This window comes from Microcaecilia unicolor, chromosome 1 (genome assembly GCF_901765095.1).
Source record: "Microcaecilia unicolor chromosome 1, aMicUni1.1, whole genome shotgun sequence".
In the NCBI taxonomy this organism is placed as follows: Eukaryota; Metazoa; Chordata; class Amphibia; order Gymnophiona; family Siphonopidae; genus Microcaecilia; species Microcaecilia unicolor.
This window is the reverse complement of record NC_044031.1, coordinates 180558581-180578076: the sequence shown is the minus strand read 5'-3', so window position 1 is coordinate 180578076 and position 19496 is coordinate 180558581. Positions and strand designations below refer to the sequence as shown.

The 19496-nt window shown below is 44.9% G+C and overlaps 1 protein-coding gene across 1 annotated transcript in view; it reads left to right on the top strand.

Moving 5' to 3' along the window:
* SGO1 (shugoshin 1) overlaps window positions 1-19254 on the top strand; it is a 115462-nt gene extending 96208 nt beyond the window's left edge. The window contains exons 9-10 of the mRNA XM_030202775.1: window positions 5694-5880; window positions 18216-19254. Coding sequence (XP_030058635.1) covers window positions 5694-5880; window positions 18216-18354 — 326 coding nt within the window. The 3' untranslated portion in view covers window positions 18355-19254. The remainder of the gene's footprint in view (window positions 1-5693; window positions 5881-18215) is intronic.
* The last annotated feature ends 242 nt before the right edge of the window (window positions 19255-19496 follow it).

Here is a 19496-nt window from a genome sequence, read left to right as displayed (position 1 = left end):
ATGCCATTGCTCCTAGTGCAATTGACTCCTTACTGTCCCCAGAGCGGCTGACTCCCGACCTATCCAGTGCTGGGTCCATTACAGCATTAAAATCTCCACCCAGGATTAGGGGGCCCTGTACAAAAGTGGCAAGTATGTTTTTCACCTTAGTGAAAAAGGCCCCTTGTTGTTCGTTGGGGGCGTACACAGAGGCCAGAGTTAGGTCTACTTGGTCAAGCATTATGTGCACAAACAAGAACCGTCCCCCAGGGTCCCGTTTAATCTGCCTTATCTGCGCCGCCACCGATGCATGTAGCATCACCGCCACCCCTCTCTTTGACCCTTCAGCAGAGGATGCAAATAGAATAAGTGGATAGCTGGGATGAGAGAGGAGCTTTTCGTGCTTACGGCGAAGGTGCGTTTCCTGCAATAAAACTATTTGCGGCTTTAGGTGCATCAGCTCCTTAAAAAATTTTTGCCGTTTCTGAGGCATATTCAGGCCCCTGACATTGTAAGACATAATCTTTAAATCAGCACTCATGTGTATTTAATATCAAGGTCCACCGCATTTCCTGCCGGTGAATCCATCATAGAGGCAAACCATCTTTTTCAAACAATAGGCTGGACCTAACCTTCCCTCCCATCTCCCCCCCAGTATCCCACCCTCCCACCCCTTATCTCCCTTCCCCCACACTGAAACACCAACCAGAGGACACATTTCCCCTGAATGGGAATGAAGAAAGCAACCCATCAATCCCTGACAGCCCAGCCCTCATCCCTCCCCCACTCCCCCGACCCCACCTTCTTCCATCCTGTAACTTCCCAATCCATAACATAACAGTTCACAGCTCACCACATTCGGCCCCAAGGCACTCTTGCATATATTCCCAAAGCATTCCCCAGAACCTTCTTACAGCCCCACTAGCCATACCCCAAAGCACAGGCTTCTGGCAAGGCCTTGCTCCGCACATTAAAACATTCAAGACTCCCCAGTAGAATTCAGGTTCCCTTATTACTGTCCAAAAACTCGAAAAGTCTCAACTCAAGCTTGTCCCCAGAATTAACAGTTCCATCAAACCTTCCTTGAGGTAGATCAGGTCTCCTCTGCTCCACCACGTCTTTTCGAGTTGCGCCGGTTACCAGAATCAGGAACCCGCTTCCATCCTTGCAGCTTTGCCTTTGTGGCTGGCGCCATTGTCCCCTGCGGCACGCTCGACGAGACCAGGCCCGCTTCAAGAAGGGTCCCCCATACTTCTTTCAGTGATTGAGCTCTATGCTTAACTCCTTGCAGTGTGTATAAGAGCGAGAAGGGAAACCCCCATCTATAGGGGATATGTTCTTTGGCTAGTATTTCCAGGGCCGGCTTCATCAGCCGTCTTTGTTGCAACGTGAATTGTGAAAGATCCTGGTATACTGATATTTTAGCTTCAGCATATTCAAGGTCCTGCGCCTTCCGCGCTAAGTTAAAGATCTTCTCTTTCACCTCGTATTTATGAAATCTTGTGATGATATCCCGCACTTTATTGTCCTGCCTTTTGCCAAGTGCTCTGTGTGCCCTGTCCAGCACAATCTCCACTGCTCCATCCTCTGGGCCCAATAATGCCGCACACAGGGTTCTCACAATCTGTGGGACATCCTCGATCTCGCTTTCGGGCACCCCTCTAAACCTTAGGTTGTTCCTCCTGCTTCTGTTTTCTAAGTCGTCAATTTTGTACTCCAGCTCAGCATTTTTCTTTGCCAAATCTTGAAACTGTATCTCGTGGGCATTCAGGGTTTCGGCATGCTCATCCATTCTTGTTTCAACATCTTCTACCCTGCCCCCTAACTCTCGCAAGTCTGTGCTTAGCGCTTCCATGCGGTCGAGTATCTCGTCCTTCGAGCCCTTAATATCCTCTTGTATTTTTGACAAGAGCTGGCGAAGCTCAACTGAAACGCCTTTTTTTTTATTAGGAGGCTGCCGCGATTCGGCCAGGGATAGCGCTGAATCCGAGTCCGACGGAGACACGTGCGCCGCGGATTCATGGCGCTTAGACGCCCGGCTAGGCCCACCTCCCGTTAGCCGCTCCGCTTCTTTATTTCGCACCGCAGCTGATTTACTCATTGTTGCTGGCGCTTTGCTGATCTCGTCACTCGTTTTTCGGTCAAGTACAGACCCTGGGGCCGCCTGTAAATGCTTTTGTAAGTCGGAGGAGCGGGGAGCTCAAGAACTAGGCTGCCATTCTATAAGATGACGTCACTTCCTCCCCCCGATATTATCTTTTAAGGATGAAGTTTTATTTTATGTTCACTCTGTCTCTTGTGAGCTGAGCACAGTTAGTTTCCTCGGCTGGCATGACTACATATTAGAGGTATTTTGATACTGTGTGAAGTTTTACCACAGACGGGTGACATATATAAAACATTCTCCTTGGATAGGATGTGATATGTGAAAATACATTTTGCTTTAATGAAATTGCTAAACTTTAGAGTCAGAGACTTATCAATGAGGGATACATACAGTGCTATTTTTTCCTGAGGTCCAGCTTACTTGCCTGCTCCCTTCTGTTCCTGCTCTGCTGGACGGGGGGGGGGGGGGGGGGGCGCCAACCGATAGTCTGCAGGGGGGCACCAGAGACCCTAGGCACGGCCCTGGGCACATGGCTGCTTCTTGAGTGGAGAAGTAGTCTGTTTTACCAGCTGAGATTTGTAGGGCTGCATACTTCTATCAGGCATTATCGAGTAGATGTGGCAGCCTGCTCTAAGGCAGGTGTTGGTGTTGCAATACTGTGGGCAGCAGTGCAAGGTGCCCACCCTCTTTAGGGATAGGTTTTGGACATCCCAGAAGTTCTAGAATAGTGTGAAGTGGTGCTATGGAAGGAAACATTTTGTCTTACCTGATAATTTTCTTTGCATTAGTCCTTCACACTTCCAGAAGCTTTCCTGAATGTTTAGCTGTTATATCCATGCTCCATGAAGAGTTCACATATCCCTGCTCTTGCCTTTCTCCTCAATACCACCTATCGCGCTCTCAGTGTGGGAGGACTCTAAGTGGACCTTGATCCTTTTGATGTGTTTAAGGTGTTCTACAGATTTGTTCTATTTGAAGGTGGTTGTGTTGTAATTTGCTTGCCTTTTCCACACTGCTTGTCTATGTAAACACTGAAGAGCAGTGGCGTCTGAGGCCTAAAATGTAGCAGCTCAATTCTGTTTTCTATCTCCACCTGCTAGTCAATGGGCATAACTACTCACAAGTTCTAGAACAGTATGAAGGATTAATGGAAAGAAAATCATTAGGGAAAATAACACAGCAGATCAATATAATAAATTGAAACTTTATTGATAATACCATATACCAAAATGTTGCCCGACACAGGCCGTGTTTCGCCCAAAAGGGCTGCGTCAGGGGCTAAAGTAAACAAACACACGAAATAACAAATATAAGAAATGATTTAAAAACATTAAATGAATAAAATAATCTAAAAAGCACCAGCGCGTATAAACTGATATTTCACATATATATAAAGTGCATATATGCAGAGATACAAAATAGAATACAAAATAATAAAAATGTACATTTGTACATAAAAATTTCTACATAAAATGTTCCTTGAAAAACAGTGTCAAATTCATAACAAATAATTTAAACGTCAAAATCTGATATGTATTAGTAACAATTGTATAGATAGGGCACATACCTTTAATATAAATCGTGTAATGAGATACTTGTCAAACAGTGAATGCTATAAAAACAAAGCAAAAAATAGAAAATAATAAAAAGCAAAAATGAAAAAAATAAATAAATAAAAAATGATAGTAAAAAGAAATAACTTACTTGTTTACATCAATCTTGAAAATCATGCAAAAAACCAGCACAAGAACTATTCCCTAAATGAATAAAAGAATATAGAGGATACGTCTTAGCTACCATATACCTCAATTACTGTAGACCACGTCCATAACTGTGTATGTCCAACCTTTAAATTAATGCTGCATGTACTGGGTCAATTAAATATCATCATTATACCTTAAGGTGTTCCCTAATGGGTGTACAACTAAACCAAAACTTAAAACAAGGATGCACTGGGCATTAAGTGCTCCGCTTAACCCGCTGGAAAAATACCAAACGGAAAAGATGCCCAGAATATACGTCATCAGTAGGTCAAAGTGCAAATCAAACGCGCCAAAACACGAAACTCAAAAATAGAATATATAACAATAAATAATATATGTCAACCTAAAGAGGCATGAGTTGGCTAATCGGTCATCATTCATTAGTTTATTGTACTAACAAGTAGTATATCAGTACAATTGGTCCCCATCATGGGAGTGGACGGCTAAAACCACCTCTTACTTTGTTTATTAATACAATATACATTGCAAAACATGAACGGACTGCTCTTAGCTGTTCTTACGCTGGGATAATCAATATACATAAATGTATTCATAAAAAATATGTCTATATAAAAAAACTATGTATTGAGCGTAAACGTCAGTATGTTAATCTAACTCAATATGTAAATTACGACTCCCTGTACCTATGCAAAATGACAATTTATAAGGAAAAACAATAATAAAACCAAATGACGCAATCTAAATTAATTAATGATCCGGAGTATATATATATAACATATATATTCTGCTAGAAAGTATCAGAAATATAAAAGCAAAAAAGTATAATCTAAATTGTGCTAATCAAAAAGGTGTATGTAAAGAATGTAACATAAAAGCTGGAAGTGTATATATTATAGCTGTTAAGGTTGTACATGATGAATGGCTCAGTACCTCTTTTCTTGTTTGTTTATAAAATATGTATTATGAGTGTTCCTGGTAGCGAGGAGGGAGAGGGAAGTGGGGGAGGGACAGAGGTGAGATGGGAGAAAGATGAATATGATAAATGGAACAGACGTGCAGTGTATTAGTATGAGAGCTTATAAGGTGGCGGGAGACGGTTACAGGTTATGAGATGTTGGCTTATGTTTATAAATGGTTACATATGTTGTTGCTATCTGTTCAAGGGGATGTCTACAGTTTAAAGGGGGGGGGGGAGGGAAAGAGGGGGACAAGGGGCAGGGGGGGGGGAACTAACAAAAAGATTATGGATATTGTTTCAAGCGGCGTCAGATGTATATTGCCTGACTTGCTGGGGAGCTTTGCTCAGTTAAATGTATTGATATGGTTAATATGCTGAAATCTCAATAAAAATCGTTTAAACATAAAATATGTATTAAACCACTAATAAAAAACACTTAGCAGTACTCTCTATGGGATTATCAATATCAGAATATTTATCCAAAAAAGGGTTTATATGAAATATATAAAATAACACCAGTGCACGTCACTATAAATCAATGTGTATGTTATGACTTCCCATTCCTTTAGATAACGACTTATATTAAAAAGTGAAGAAATTAATGTGTACTGTAATCAAATAAAATATTGTATACAAAAAATATATAAAGAAAATGTATATAGTATTAAATAAAAATATATAAACATTGTATCCCCCAAAAATGTAATTTATCCTTTGCATTTCCATGTAGCACTACTCAATATTTTTATTATTTTAACTAGAACAACACATTCTTAGTGGTTTACTTTTTAGTTTTGTACAGATGGTTACTGTCTTATGAAGATAAGTTTAGTAGTGTTGAAATATACATTCCTTCTCAATAAGTTTAGTAGTAATATGTGGAATTGTCTTTGTTAATAAAGGTTTTGATTCTGCTTTAACACAGGTGATTTGCCAAAAGCTCGGCACTTTGGCCTGTGTGATGTTACCAATTTCTGTGCAGCCTCTGGTCAAAAGGAAATCAGAAAAATCTCGTGTCCTCTCTTAGACTGTGGCCAGGAAAAATCTGGGACGCCTGTCCGTAAACGCAGATGTACTTTCACTGTAAATTATAAGGAGCCAACACTTAGCGGGTATGGTGGCCTTATCTTAATTTGTGCATGATTACTGAATGTGTCTGTGTGAAAATATTCTGATATAGAAAAGTCAAATATTGGATTTTTTGTTTGTTTAATTAGACTGACTATAATTTTATTTTATTTAGATTTATAGCCTGCCAATTTTAAATACTTGCTCTCAATGGATTACAAAGAATATAAAAATTTACATTTTATGATGTCCCATACCAAGAAGAAAATAATAATTAGGTGTGTCATGTTATCTAATGATTCATGAAGTAAAGAAATCAAACATATTAATAAGGTATAGCAGTGATTTAAAAAAAAAAAAAAAAAAAGGCTGTTAACCATTTGTGCAAAGTTAAGTAGTTGTGTTTTGTAATAAATCTTGAGGGAGATCATAACACTGAGCTACAGCCAAAATGCTATCAAAACAAATGTAGTGAAACTTTGCTAATTATGGGTCACTGAAAATAACATAATGCTTTAAAAACTGTTGATTGGCTCTAGTTTTCAAGATATGCTACTGGGTCAGAATTTATAACTCCTTGACTTGTCAATGGCAGAGGATAAGTGAGTTATAAAGGAAAGGGATCTTAGTTTAAACAGAAAATGACTAAATAAATCTTTGCATCTATGAATAAATCTATAACTAGGTTTGGACAATACCTGCTTTTTAAGCAAACAATGAATGATGCAATCTGAATGTGAATGTTAGTTAATTTATCGCATCATATAGTATGAATTGCATTGTGTTATGGTTGCATTATCTATGCCTTCTATGAATAATTTAGCATACATTACTGTACTGAACAATTTGTCTTATATCAGAGATCATATAGGGCCCTGTTTACTAAGCTGCGCTGTAGGCGTGTAAACCTTTTAGCTTGCTAATGCTAGACACCCATAGGAATATAATGAGTATCTCTATCATTAGCACGCACTAAAAAGTTAGTGTGCTTACAGCGCAGCTTAGTAAACAGGGCCCATAATGTTGTGTCCCTTTACAAAATCAGCACTGACAAGTAAGAAAGCTAATTTCTGTTTAGTCAGAGATGCTGCATCCTTATTTGTACAATGCAGATGACTCCTGCTATGTTTGTGTTTAAGTGACTTTTGCATCACAAAAGCGGAGCATAACCGCTCTGGTTAAGATAACCTACTACCTTTATTTTAGCTACAAAATTGGTGGTGAAGACAAGAGCTGGTCCCCATACATAGGCTGCAACAGTTGTGCAACAAATCCTTCGCCACTGGTTGAACAGGAAAAGGAAATTATGCCTTTTACGGTGCCAGTGATTTGAAGAGAGCTGACAGATCATAACAACAATTGTTACTTCACGTGGTTCATCCAATTGGAAAAGATTTGTTAAAGAAAAAGTGGACTGTGTAGTACCCAAACAATTCCATCAGCTATATTCCTAGTACACCATGGAAGATTGCCAGTTCCTGCTCTGCCAGAATCATTCTCACTTGAGTCCAAAGAGGAAGATGAAACTTTTGGGTCTGAACCATCAGTGCCTCATAATCCAAATTTCCTCCCATTCTCCTCCTTTGAACCACCCCTCATAACATAAGGTGAACTGGATGACCTTATCAGGGATTTGTAGGTATCTAAGAGTAAAGCAGAGCTGTTGCGCTCCAGACTACAGCAGTGGAATCTCCGGGCAGATGATAGGTGTCACAAAATGCCTAGCCACTCGCCTAGGGCTAACCCTACAGTCACTTAGAGGGTCTATCCCCAGCACAGCTCAAGTTCGCGTGCAACTGGGCATGTGCTGTACACTAGCACCCTCCTCCCACCAAATGGGTCCTAACTGCCTCTGGGCGAATCTCTTGCTTTCAAGTTATCCCGGTGATTTCTAGGTTACTGGGGCCACACTCATAGTAACATAGTAGATGACGGCAGAAAAAGACCTGCATGGTCCATCTAGTCTGCCCAAGATAAACTCATATCTTGAATTTGTACCTGTCTTTTTCAGGGCACAGACCGTATAAGTCTGCCCAGCAGTATTTCCTGCCTCCCAACCACCAGTCCCGTCTCCCATCACCGGCTCTGGTACAGACCGTATAAGTCTGCCCTCCCCTATCCTCGCCTCCCAACCACCACCCCCTCTTCCCCCCACCTGCTCCGCCACCCAATTTCAGCTAAGCTTCTGAGGATCCATTCCTGCTGCACAGGATTCCTTTATGCATATCCCACGCATGTTTGAATTCCGTTACCGTTTTCATCTCCACCACCTCCCGCGGGAGGGCATTCCAAGCATCCACCACCCTCTCCGTGAAAAAATACTTCCTGACATCTTTTTTGAGTCTGCCCCCCTTCAATCTCATTTCATGCCCTCTCGTTCTACCGCCTTCCCATCTCCAGAAAAGATTTTTTTGCGGATTAATACCTTTCAAATATTTGAACGTCTGTATCATATCACCCCTGTTCCTCCTTTCCTCCAGGGTATACATATTCAGGTCAGCAAGTCTTTGGTCATACGTCTTGGAACGCAAATCCCATACCATTCTCGTAGCTTTTCTTTGCACCGCTTCCATTTTTTTAACATCCTTAAGCAAGGTACGGCCTCCAAAACTGAACACAATACTCCAGGTGGGGCCTCACCAACGACTTGTACAGGGGCATCAACACTTCCTTTCTTCTGCTGATCACACCTCTCTCTATACAGCCTAACAACCTTCTCGCTACGGCCACCGCCTTGTCACACTGTTTCGTCGCCTTCAGATCCTCGGATACTATCACCCCAAGATCCCTCTCCCCCTCAGTACCTATCAGACTCTCCCCGCCTAACACATACGTCTCTCGTGGGTTTCTACTCCCTAAATGCATCACTTTGCATTTCTTCGCATTGAATTTTAATTGCCAAACCTCAGACCATTCTTCTAGGTTCCTCAGATCCCTTTTCATACTTTCCACTCCCTCCCGGGCGTCCACTCTGTTGCAAATCTTAGTATCATCCGCAAATAGGCAAACTTTACCTTCTAACCCTTCGGCAATGTCACTCACAAATATATTGAACAGAATCGGCCCCAGCACCAATCCCTGAGGCACTCCGCTACTCACCTTTCCCTCCTCCGAGCGAACTCCATTTACCACCACCCTCTGTCGTCTGTCCGTCAACCACTTCCTAATAGAGTTCACCACTTCGGGACCTATCTTCAGCCCATCTAGTTTATTTAAGAGCCTCCTGTGAGGAACCGTGTCAAAAGCTTTGCTAAAATCTAAGTAGATTACGTCTATAGCACGTCGATGATTCAATTCTCCAGTTACCCAATCAAAGAATTCAATGAGATTCGTTTGGCACGATTTCCCTCTGGTAAAGCCATGTTGTCTCGGATCTTGCAGCTTGTTGGCTTCTAAGAAATTCACTATCCTTTCCTTCAGCATGGCTTCCATTACTTTTCCAATAACCGAAGTGAGGCTTACCGGCCTGTAGTTTCCAGCTTCTTCCCCATCACCACTTTTGTGAAGTAGTCCCACAGTTCCTAGAAAGCACTCACAGACCCAACACACAAACCTAAATTCTGCCGGCGCTCCCTCCCGCTTCGTGCGGCTGTAGGGCAGCTTTGTACCCCTCCCGCTTCGGCGGTGTTAGGGTCAGTCAGCTCCTCCCGCAGTTGCGGTTGCAGGATAAGCCAGATCCCCTCGCATCGGCGGGGTGGTGTCCCTCCCCCGCTCCGCGGGGATGAGCTAGACGGATTCCCCTTCCCCACTTGTGTGGGGATGAGCTGGGTTAATTCCCCTCCCCCGTTTCGGCGGTGGTGAGCTGGGCAGAGTGTCCCTTTGTGGGTGTAATTCTCTAAGTGCTGAGTCCTGCGGATGGAGCTTTGATATCGACATACTGAGGAGTTTCCGGCAGCACATGACCACATATAGGGAGGCAAAAGGATTGCTCTCTATCTCCACCTGGTAGATGGACACAACCCACCAGTCTATGGATTGATCAGCTATGATTAATGGAAAGAAAATTATCAGGTATGATACATAATTTTACCTTGGCCTTCTATCTGGAGTGGACAAGCCCCTTCAGACAGTCTGCCCAGGTGTTTGTTTCTTTTGACCCCAACAGAAGGGGAGTGGCTGTCTGGAAACGCACCATTTCTAATTGGCTAGCAGATTGCATTTCCTTCACTTGTTTTTGCGTGAAGGACGTCCCTGATGAGCACTTTTTTTTTCCTTTCGATTCCCTCACAGCAGCCCCAACGAGAGCTGCAGACCTCCCGTTAGGGTTTCCACGGTAAGGGAATCGGAAAATGGTAGTGCATCTCATTTCAATACGATTTCTACACATTATAATACTATTTTGCTCATCTGCATTCTGTTTTCGTTAGCTGCTACCGTGATTGGAAAATGGCTTGGAGAAGCCTTTTGTGCATGCCATGGTTTACTACTTGCTCGTTAATGGCTCGTTAAGTTTAGTGCTTTGAAAATACACCTCAGAATCACTTATCTTGTTTAGCTGGTGAGTTCACACAATCCTGACAGGAGGAGTACCCTGTTTTACCAATAGAGAAGTTGTAATAAAAACAGGAATAACTCTAGTGTTCAATTAACAGAGAGGCAGAGGTAAATTATTCAACCTACACATTTCAGCTGCTTAGGCAGGTTGTGAATACAGCTAACTAGATACTTTGAATTATCTGAATATGAATGCCAGAAGTCAAAAAAATATTAATTGGATAATTGGTATGGCACTGTATGAAGATGTAAACCAGATACCTGGCGAAAACAGGTCAATCAATGGGGACAAATTATAGTAAAATGATATAGTGGATCAAATTTATGGAGTTTTGATGCTCTCTGTTAGGATCCAACCACAAATAACCCAATAGCAAAAGAGCAAATGATAAATTGAGCTCTTTAAAAAAAATACACTTCCATATCATCAAGCTGATCAATCCATAGACTGGTGGGTTGTGTCCATCTACTAGCAGGTGGAGATAGAGAGCAAACTTTTGCCTCCCTATATATGGTCATGTGCTGCCGGAAACTCCTCAGTATGTTCTCTATCTCAGCAGGTGGTGGTCACACACAGCAGCAGCTCTGGCTAGGCCTCCAAGCCTAATCCTTAGGTTTTGTTGAGGCCTGGGGTTGAGGGCTCTTTTGAGCAAGTGCAAACCTGGTGGTGCCAGGTCCCTCCTTTTCTCCCCCCTCCCGCTGGCTCCGTTTAAAAAAAAAAAAAAAAAAAAAAAATATTTTTAAACGTCTTTAAAGGCGTTTAATTCGACGTTTCTTTAAACGTTCATTGCAGCTACTCACTGGGACACCAGTTCGTTACAGCTCGGAGCGGCAAGCAGGTAATTTTACCTTTTTATAGCGGGCAGGGGGTTCCCCGATTCTTCTCCTCGTGGCAATGGCGTCGGAGGGCGAGGGCGCAAAGGGTCGCTCCCCGGATCGCTGGAGCGCTTCTAGAGGGGATGCGGGGGTTTTACAACCTGATTCGCCCTTGATGGGTGATAGTTTAGTGACCGATGAATGTCCCGGTCGTTCCTCCGGCGGGGCGGTTTTTTCCCGCCATAAACGCCCATCCCCCGCTCCTCGCCTCCGCCATCTTGGCCGGCCACGCGGCTCGGACGGCTTCTTCGGGGCCGCCCTTGAGGTTGGAGACATTAATGCCATGAACGCCCTTAATTTGGGCGACGGCACAAAAGCGGCTAAAGTTAAGCGCCGTTCTTCCCGCGCGGCTCCTTCACGGAGTTTCGCGCCGGACGCCATTTTGGATGCGCAGCATGTCTCTCCCCCGCTATTGCGAGCGCCGGTTGAGAGTGCGTCTAGGGCTGTTGCCCAGGCTGCGGAAGTGCACAGTCTGGGGGCTTTCTCCCCCGAGTTTGTTTTGCTGCTGCATCAGGCTTTCCTCATGCAAAACGCTGCCCCTGCTCCCTCTTCTGATAAAGAGGTTGAGGTTCCCAGAGGTAAACGCCCTCGGGTTGATTTCCAGGCCTTGGAGGACTTTTGTCTCCTCCGATGTAGATGAGGGCAGCGTGTCTGAGGTCTCCCAACGATCCTTTGCGGATTCCTTGGAGGAGATAGATCCCCGCTCGGATGGAGCGGATGACCCCTCTGCAGCGCGGCTTTTTAGCCCAGAGGATTTGCCCAACCTGTTGTTACAGGCCATGGACACTTTGAAGATTTCCTCTCCGGAGGACGTCTCTCCCTCAGCCCCTGTTGGCTCTGCCATTATGCTGGGGACGAAGCGCCCGCCTATAACCTTCCACGTGCATGATGCCATGCACACCTTAAATGCGGCTCAATGGGATGTCCCGGAAACGAGCCTTAAAGTGGCTAGGGCTATGTCCCGCCTCTATCCTTTGGCTGTGAGTGAACGTGAGGCCTATCTGTGGCCTACCGTGGATTCTTTAATCACTGCGGTGACTAAGAAAACGGCGTTGCCGGTGGAAGGTGGCACGGCCCTAAAGGACGCCCAAGACAGAAGATTGGAGGCGGCCTTAAGGTCGTCCTTGGAGGCAGCTGCTTTAAGTTTGCAGGCCTCAGTTTGCGGCTCCTATGTGGCCAGGGCGTGCCGGACTATGGTGCAGCGGGCTTCCCCCTCGGATCATTCCTTGAGGGCTGATTGGCCGGCCCTGGAATCGGGCTTAGCCTATTTGGCAGACTTGCTGTATGATGTCTGGAGAGCCTCAGCTAAAGGCATGGCTCAGACAGTCTCTGCGCGGCGGTGGCTTTGGCTGAAACATTGGTCTGCTGACCACGCCTCTAAATCCCGCCTGGCTAGATTGCCTTTTAAAGGCAAGCTGCTCTTTGGGGTCGAGCTGGACAAAATCGTGACCGATCTCGGCACGTCTAAGAGCAAGAAATTACCAGAGGTCAGGGTTCGGGTTAGTACTCGTCCCGATACCTCCATACCGCCCGGGCAAGTCGGGTTCCTCTGCCCCCTCTTCCTTCAAGAGGAATTTCTCCCCCAAGCAGCATTCCTTTCGCAGAGACCGCCGTCCCGGAGGTGCTCCCTCCGGTCCTCCCCCAGGGTCTCGTACTCAATGACGGGGCCTTGGTCCATGCCCCAGTGCAGATTGGAGGACGGCTGTCCTCGTTTCTGGGCGAGTGGACCACTATAACTTCAGACGCGTGGGTGCTGGAAGTCATCAGAGACGGCTACAAGCTAGAGTTCTGCCAACCCTTAAGAGACGGGTTTGTACTCTCTCCCTGCAAGTCTCCGGTCAAGCTGTGGTAGTGCAGCAGACCTTGGACAACCTGATCCGCCTGGGTGCGGTCGTTCCGGTGCCAAAAAATCAGATTGGCAAGGGACGTTACTCCATTTACTTTGTGGTTCCAAAGAAAGGAGGTTCTGTCCGGCCTATCCTCGACCTCAAAGGGGTCAATCGGGCCTGGAAAGTGAGGCACTTTCGCATGGAGACTCTCCGCTCTGTTATAGCGGCAGTGAAGGCAGGAGAGTTCTTGGCTTCCTTGGACATCAAGGAAGCGTACCTGCATATTCCCATCTGGCCTCCTCTCCAACGCTTTCTGCGTTTTACAGTCCTGAGACGACACTTCCAGTTCAGAGCCCTCCCTTTCGGGTTGGCTACTGCTCCGCGGACCTTTTCCAAAGTAATGGGGGTCATAGCGGCCTTCCTGCTAAAGGAAGGAGTACAAGTCCATCCTTATCTGGACGACTGGTTGATCCGAGCCCCCTCTTATGCAGAGTGCGGCAAAGCTATGGACCGGGTAGTTGCTCTTTTGAGCTCCCTGGGATGGATCATCAACTGGAAGAAGAGCCAGCTGCGCCCGACTCAGTCCCTGGTGTATCTGGGAGTTCGATTCGACACCCAAGTGGGCAGAGTGTTCCTGCCAGACAATCGGATTGTCAAGCTTCAGGCTCAGGTGGACTAGTTCCTAGTAGCCTCTCCTATTCGGGCTTGGGACTACGTGCAGCTGTTGGGCTCTATGACGGCCACGATGGAAGTAGTGCCCTGGGCCAGGGCTCATATGAGACCACTACAGCTATCTCTGCTGCTGCGCTGGACTCCGATGTCGGAGGATTATGCTGTGCGCCTTCCCGTGGACCCAGCAGTGCGCAAGGCGCTGAGCTGGTGGACGCAGACAGACAAGTTGTCTGCAGGATTGCCTCTGGTGACCCCGGAGTGGATTGTCGTCACGACAGACGCCTATTTGATGGGCTGGGGAGCCCACTGCTTGGGAAGGACAGCGCAGGGGCTCTAGTCTCCTGCAGAGGCAAGTGGTCTATCAACCTCCTGGAACTCAGAGCCATTCGCTTGGTGTTATTGGAGTTCATCCCGGTACTCGTGTTGAAGCCTGTACGGGTCCTGTCGGACAATGCCACGGCTGTGGCCTATATCAACCGCCAGGGAGGTACCAGAGCGCCCCTCTAGCCAAGGAGGCTATGAGTCTTTGCCAGTGGGCGGAAGCGAACCTGGAGCAGCTTTCAGCGGCCCACATTCCCGGAGTCATGAATGTCAAGGCGGACTTTCTCAGTCGCCATACCTTGGAGCCCGGAGAGTGGCAACTATCTGCTCAGGCGTTCTTGGACATCACGAAGCGCTGGGGCCAGCCGAGCCTAGATCTGATGGCGTCATCGGCCAATGGCCAAGTGCCGCGCTTTTTCAGCAGAGGACGGGACCCTCGATCCCTGGGAGTAGATGCTCTTCTCCAACAGTGGCCGACACAAGAGCTCCTCTATGTGTTCCCGCCCTGGCCCATGTTGGGCAGGGTGCTAGACTGGGTGGCAAAGCATCCCGGCAGGGTAATCCTGGTGGGTCCGGATTGGCCCAGACGTCCCTGGTATGCGGACTTGTTCAGGCTCTCAGTCGACGATCCTCTGCGGCTGTCAGTGGAGCAGGGCCTGTTACATCAGGGTCCCGTGGTGATGGAGGATCCCTCTCCCTTTGGTCTTACGGCCTGGCTATTGAGCGGCAGCGTCTGAGGAAGAAGGGCTTCTCAGACAAGGTCATCGCCACTATGCTGAGAGCGAGGAAGCGCTCTACTTCTACTGCTTACGCCAGGGTTTGGCGTATCTTTGCAGCATGGTGTGAAGCAGGCTCACTTTCTCCCTTCACTGCTCCAATTTCTTCAGTGTTGGCGTTCCTGCAAGAAGGTCTGGAGAAAGGCCTGTCGCTCAGTTCCCTTAAAGTCCAGGTAGCGGCTCTGGCTTGCTTCAGGGGCCGCCTGAAGGGTGCTTCCCTGGCTTCGCAGCCAGATGTGGTGCGCTTTCTCAAGGGAGTTAATCACCTGCGCCCTCCTCTGCACTCAGTGGTGCCTGCGTGGAATCTCAACCTGGTGCTAAGAGCATTGCAGAAGCCGCCTTTGGAACCCTTGTCGAGGGCATCTCTGAAAGACCTGACGTTGAAAGCAGTCTTTTTGGTGGCTATCACTTCAGACAGAAGAGTTTCCGAGCTCCAGGCGCTCTCATGTCGAGAGCCTTTTCTGCAGTGCACTGAGGCAGGAGTGACTATTCGCACAGTGCCTTCCTTCCTGCCCAAGATTGGTTCTCGCTTCCATGTGAATCAGCAGCTCTGTCTCCCTTCCTTTCGTAGGGAGGACTACCCAGAGGAGTACTCCGCTCTTGAATATCTGGATGTGAGACGAGTCATCATCAGATACTTGGAAGTGACCAATGATTTCCGGAAATCGGATCATCTGTTTGTCCTGTTTGCAGGTCCTCGTAAGGGTCTGCAGGCTGCTAAGCCTACAGTGGCAAGATGGGTCCAGGAAGCCATTGCAGCGGCTTATGTGGCCGCGGGGAAGGTGCCGCCTATCCAGCTGAAGGCTCACTCCACGAGAGCTCAGGCGGCCTCGATGGCAGAGGCCGGATCCGTCTCCTTGGAAGAGATATGCAAGGCGGCAACGTGGGCTTCGGCTCATACATTCTCCAAGCATTACCGTTTGACTGTGGCTGCACGGGCGGAGGCCCGGTTTGGAGCTTCAGTGTTGAGGTCAGGGATTTCTATGTCCCGCCCTGGGTGAGTACTGCTTCGGTACATCCCACCAGTCTATGGATTGATCAGCTTGATGATATGGAAGGTAAAATTATGTATAATCATACCTGATAATTTTCTTTCCATTAATCATAGCTGATCAATCCATAGCCCCTCCCAGATATCTGTACTGTTTATATTCTGGTTGAATTTTAGGTTCAAGTTTAGCCTTCAGTTACTTCAGGAGGACTTCGTGTTCAAGTTCTTCTTTCACTTGGATTCTTCAAGAGTTGAGACGACTTTGTGTTACAGTGAGCTGCTGCATTCCTCTCCCCTCTGTTTTACGGGGCTGGATTGAGACATAAATTCTGCCGGCACTCCCTCCCGCTTCGTGCGGCTGTAGGGCAGCTTTGTACCCCTCCCGCTTCGGCGGTGTTAGGAGTCAGCTCCTCCCGCGGTTGCGGTTGCAGGATAAGCCAGATCCCCCCGCATCGGCGGGTGTGGTGTCCCTCCCCCGCTCTGCGGGGATGAGCTGGACGGATTCCCCTCCCCCACTTGTGTGGGGATGAGCTGGGTTAATTCCCCTCCCCCGTTTCGGCGGTGGTGAGCTGGGCAGAGTGTCCCTTCGTGGGTGTAATTCTCTAAGTGCTGAGTCCTGCGGATGGAGCTTTGATATCGACATACTGAGGAGTTTCCGGCAGCACATGACCATATATAGGGAGGCAAAAGTTTGCTCTCTATCTCCACCTGCTGGTAGATGGACACAACCCACCAGTCTATGGATTGATCAGCTATGATTAATGGAAAGAAAATTATCAGGTATGATTATACATAATTTTACCTTAGCCAACCAAAAATTCAAGGAAAATTATAATTTGAATGGTAAGACCTCGGTGTTGAAACATTCACTGAATCAGAGGAAAGTGAAACATTAGAACAGTAGTGTTAATGAACTGGCCACTGTTAAGCAATCATTCATTGCGTGCTCAATACCAGTATGAAAAAAACAATATATGAAAGTTCAAAAAAAGTTTGAAAAGGTAATGTAACTTAGTGTCGTCTTTGAAATGTGCACCCCGCAAGGAGTGGAGGAGTAGCCTAGTGGTTAGTGCAGTGGACTTTGATCCTGGGGAACTGAGTTCGATTCCCACTGTAGCTCCTTATGACTCTGGGCAAGTCACTTAACCCTCAATTGCCCCTGGTACAAAATAAGAACCTGAATATATGTAAACCGCTTTGAATGTAGTTGCAAAAACCTCAGAAAGGCGGTATATCAAGTCCCATTTCCCTTTCCCTTAAACACTAAAGGCATAAACATAAACTTATCTCAGGCAGCTATAAGATGCCATAAGACTGTTCCACGAGCTGTGCTTGTAATTCTAGATGCCAGTGGTTTGATAAGAATGACAGAGAACAGTGGTTCCCAAATCTGTCCTTGGTGTTCCCCAGCTAGTCAGTTTTTCAGGATATCCACAATGAATATGTATGAGCATTCAATTCTATCTCATGATTATTCATTGCAGATATCCTGAAAACCTGTTCTGGTGGACCCCAGTCAGTTAAGTTTGAGAGTATGCCAATGGTTCCCAAACAGAGGATAAAAGTCCTGTAAGAAACAAAGTACAATGTGGAATCTTTATGGATTGAAATTCTACTTATAAAGAGGAAGAGTGTAGTGGTAGGTTTATATTGCCATTTACTTGGTTAGAATGAAGAGAGAGGAGAATACTAATTTTATTTATTTATTGCATTTGTATCCCACATTTTCCCACCTATTTGCAGGCTCAGTGTGGCTTACAATATTACATCGTGGCCAGCGTCACGCAAGCGTAGGTAAACAATTAGGTTACATACAAAGAAATAAATGTAACACAATGGATATAATCAATTCAGTAAATCAGAAAACAGTTAAACTATCAAGAAGTAATGATGCATTGGAAGTTCTTATTATTGATTATTATGGTAAAGCCTTGTTAAAGAGAGAAGTTTTTAGTGTTTTTCTAAAGTTGATTAAGTCATGAATAGTTTTCAGTTCAAATGGTAATGCATTCCACAGCTGAGTGCCAATGTAGGAAAAGCAGGACACATGTACTAGTTTGTATTTTAGACCTTTACAGGTAGGGAAATGAAGTCCCAGGAATGTGCGAGCTGATCTTTTAGCATTCCTGGATGGCAAATCAATAAGGTCTGACATGTAGTCCTGTAATAAAGTTGGTACATAATGAGAGACTCCTATTATTCCAGTATAAACTGGGTAAATATCTCATTGGGACGTACTAAAGAGGTATGTCACTGAACTGGTGTTATCCTGTTCTATATTTATCTGTTCTGTATTTATACAAGAATATGATCTGCTCTGGCTATTAGTAGTAATTAATCTTTGCATTTAAAAATTATGAATTTAGTAGGGTTGTTAGAGAAGTTCTTCTGAGTAATTTTTTAAAAATTTATTTTGACAGGAAACTCAGACGAGGAGACCGTTTTACAGATACCGAATTTTTGCATTCACCAATCTTTAAGGAGAAAAATTCTAAATGTAAATCTTACAAAAATAGATCATTGACCAGATACAATGAAGCATTTGTTGGCTGCCGTTAAGATCTGTGTACATTTGTTTTTAAGACAAGTGGAAAAGAAACTAATTTGTGAATATACTGCATAAATGTTTGCCATATACTGTAACTATATGGTGTAAAGTGTTAAAACTTATTATAAACTGAACAATTGGCAGAACATCTCTTTATCTTTATTTCCAGGGCTGTCACCACTGCTATACATTGCCAGTTAATGTCTTGCTTAGGATGTGTTCATATCAGGTTCTGGAAGGAGCTGTCATTTGTGGCCCTGATCTGGACTTCTGTTGTGATATGGAGGGAGGAGGGTGGTGATTATAAATTGGAAAAACAAAACTCTGGGTGATTTCAAGGGAATGCACCTGATAGCTTAGCCCTGCAGAGACTGGTTTTAATTAAATTAAGTTTCAAAATAGAAACAGACTGCCAGGCACCATAGAAATTATGTAATAATTTTTGATTATTTTTACAAATTTTTCCATCTTGTACACTTACAACTAAGTTTTTAATTGTCATTATCGCTTAAGTTTTTAAGATCAGGTTTTATCATTTATCTTTTAATTCCGTATTAATATATTGAGACTGTTACCCTGCTGTAGAAGAATCCCATTTTCTGTGAGTGTGAAACAAAATCTTTATGTAAACAGATATGAACTTCTGTGTGATTTTTGTTTTATATGATGTAGAATTTTCTGATAAAGTAATAAACTGAATCCACTTTCTGTAACTATTGAAAGTGCTGTTGACAGTTGAACTTTGAATACTGGGAGTTTGGCTTTGTTACTTATCAGTAGTACTGTTTCCCCCTGTTTGGAGAAATCCAGCTTGATTGTGAATAAGTTGAGCTGTTGAATTTCACTAGCTAAAATAAAGCACTTTTATTACAACGTCAGCACAGAAAGAGATGTGAAACGTTTCATTGATGTTTGAGCCATAAATAAAAAGTTAATGGATTTCTTAAAAGTATGAAATAGATATTTTTAAGCATTACTTCACAAAATCCTGTCTAGATGATGGCATTCTTTCTGGTGCCTGGTTATATGTCTTATGTCAGCTCTGACGTCTAAATCCAATTTTAGATGTTTTTCAAAAAATGTCCAAAAATCCAGTAGCGAACATGGCCATTTACAAACTAGAAGAATGTCCAACTTTTTGTTTTGAAAATGG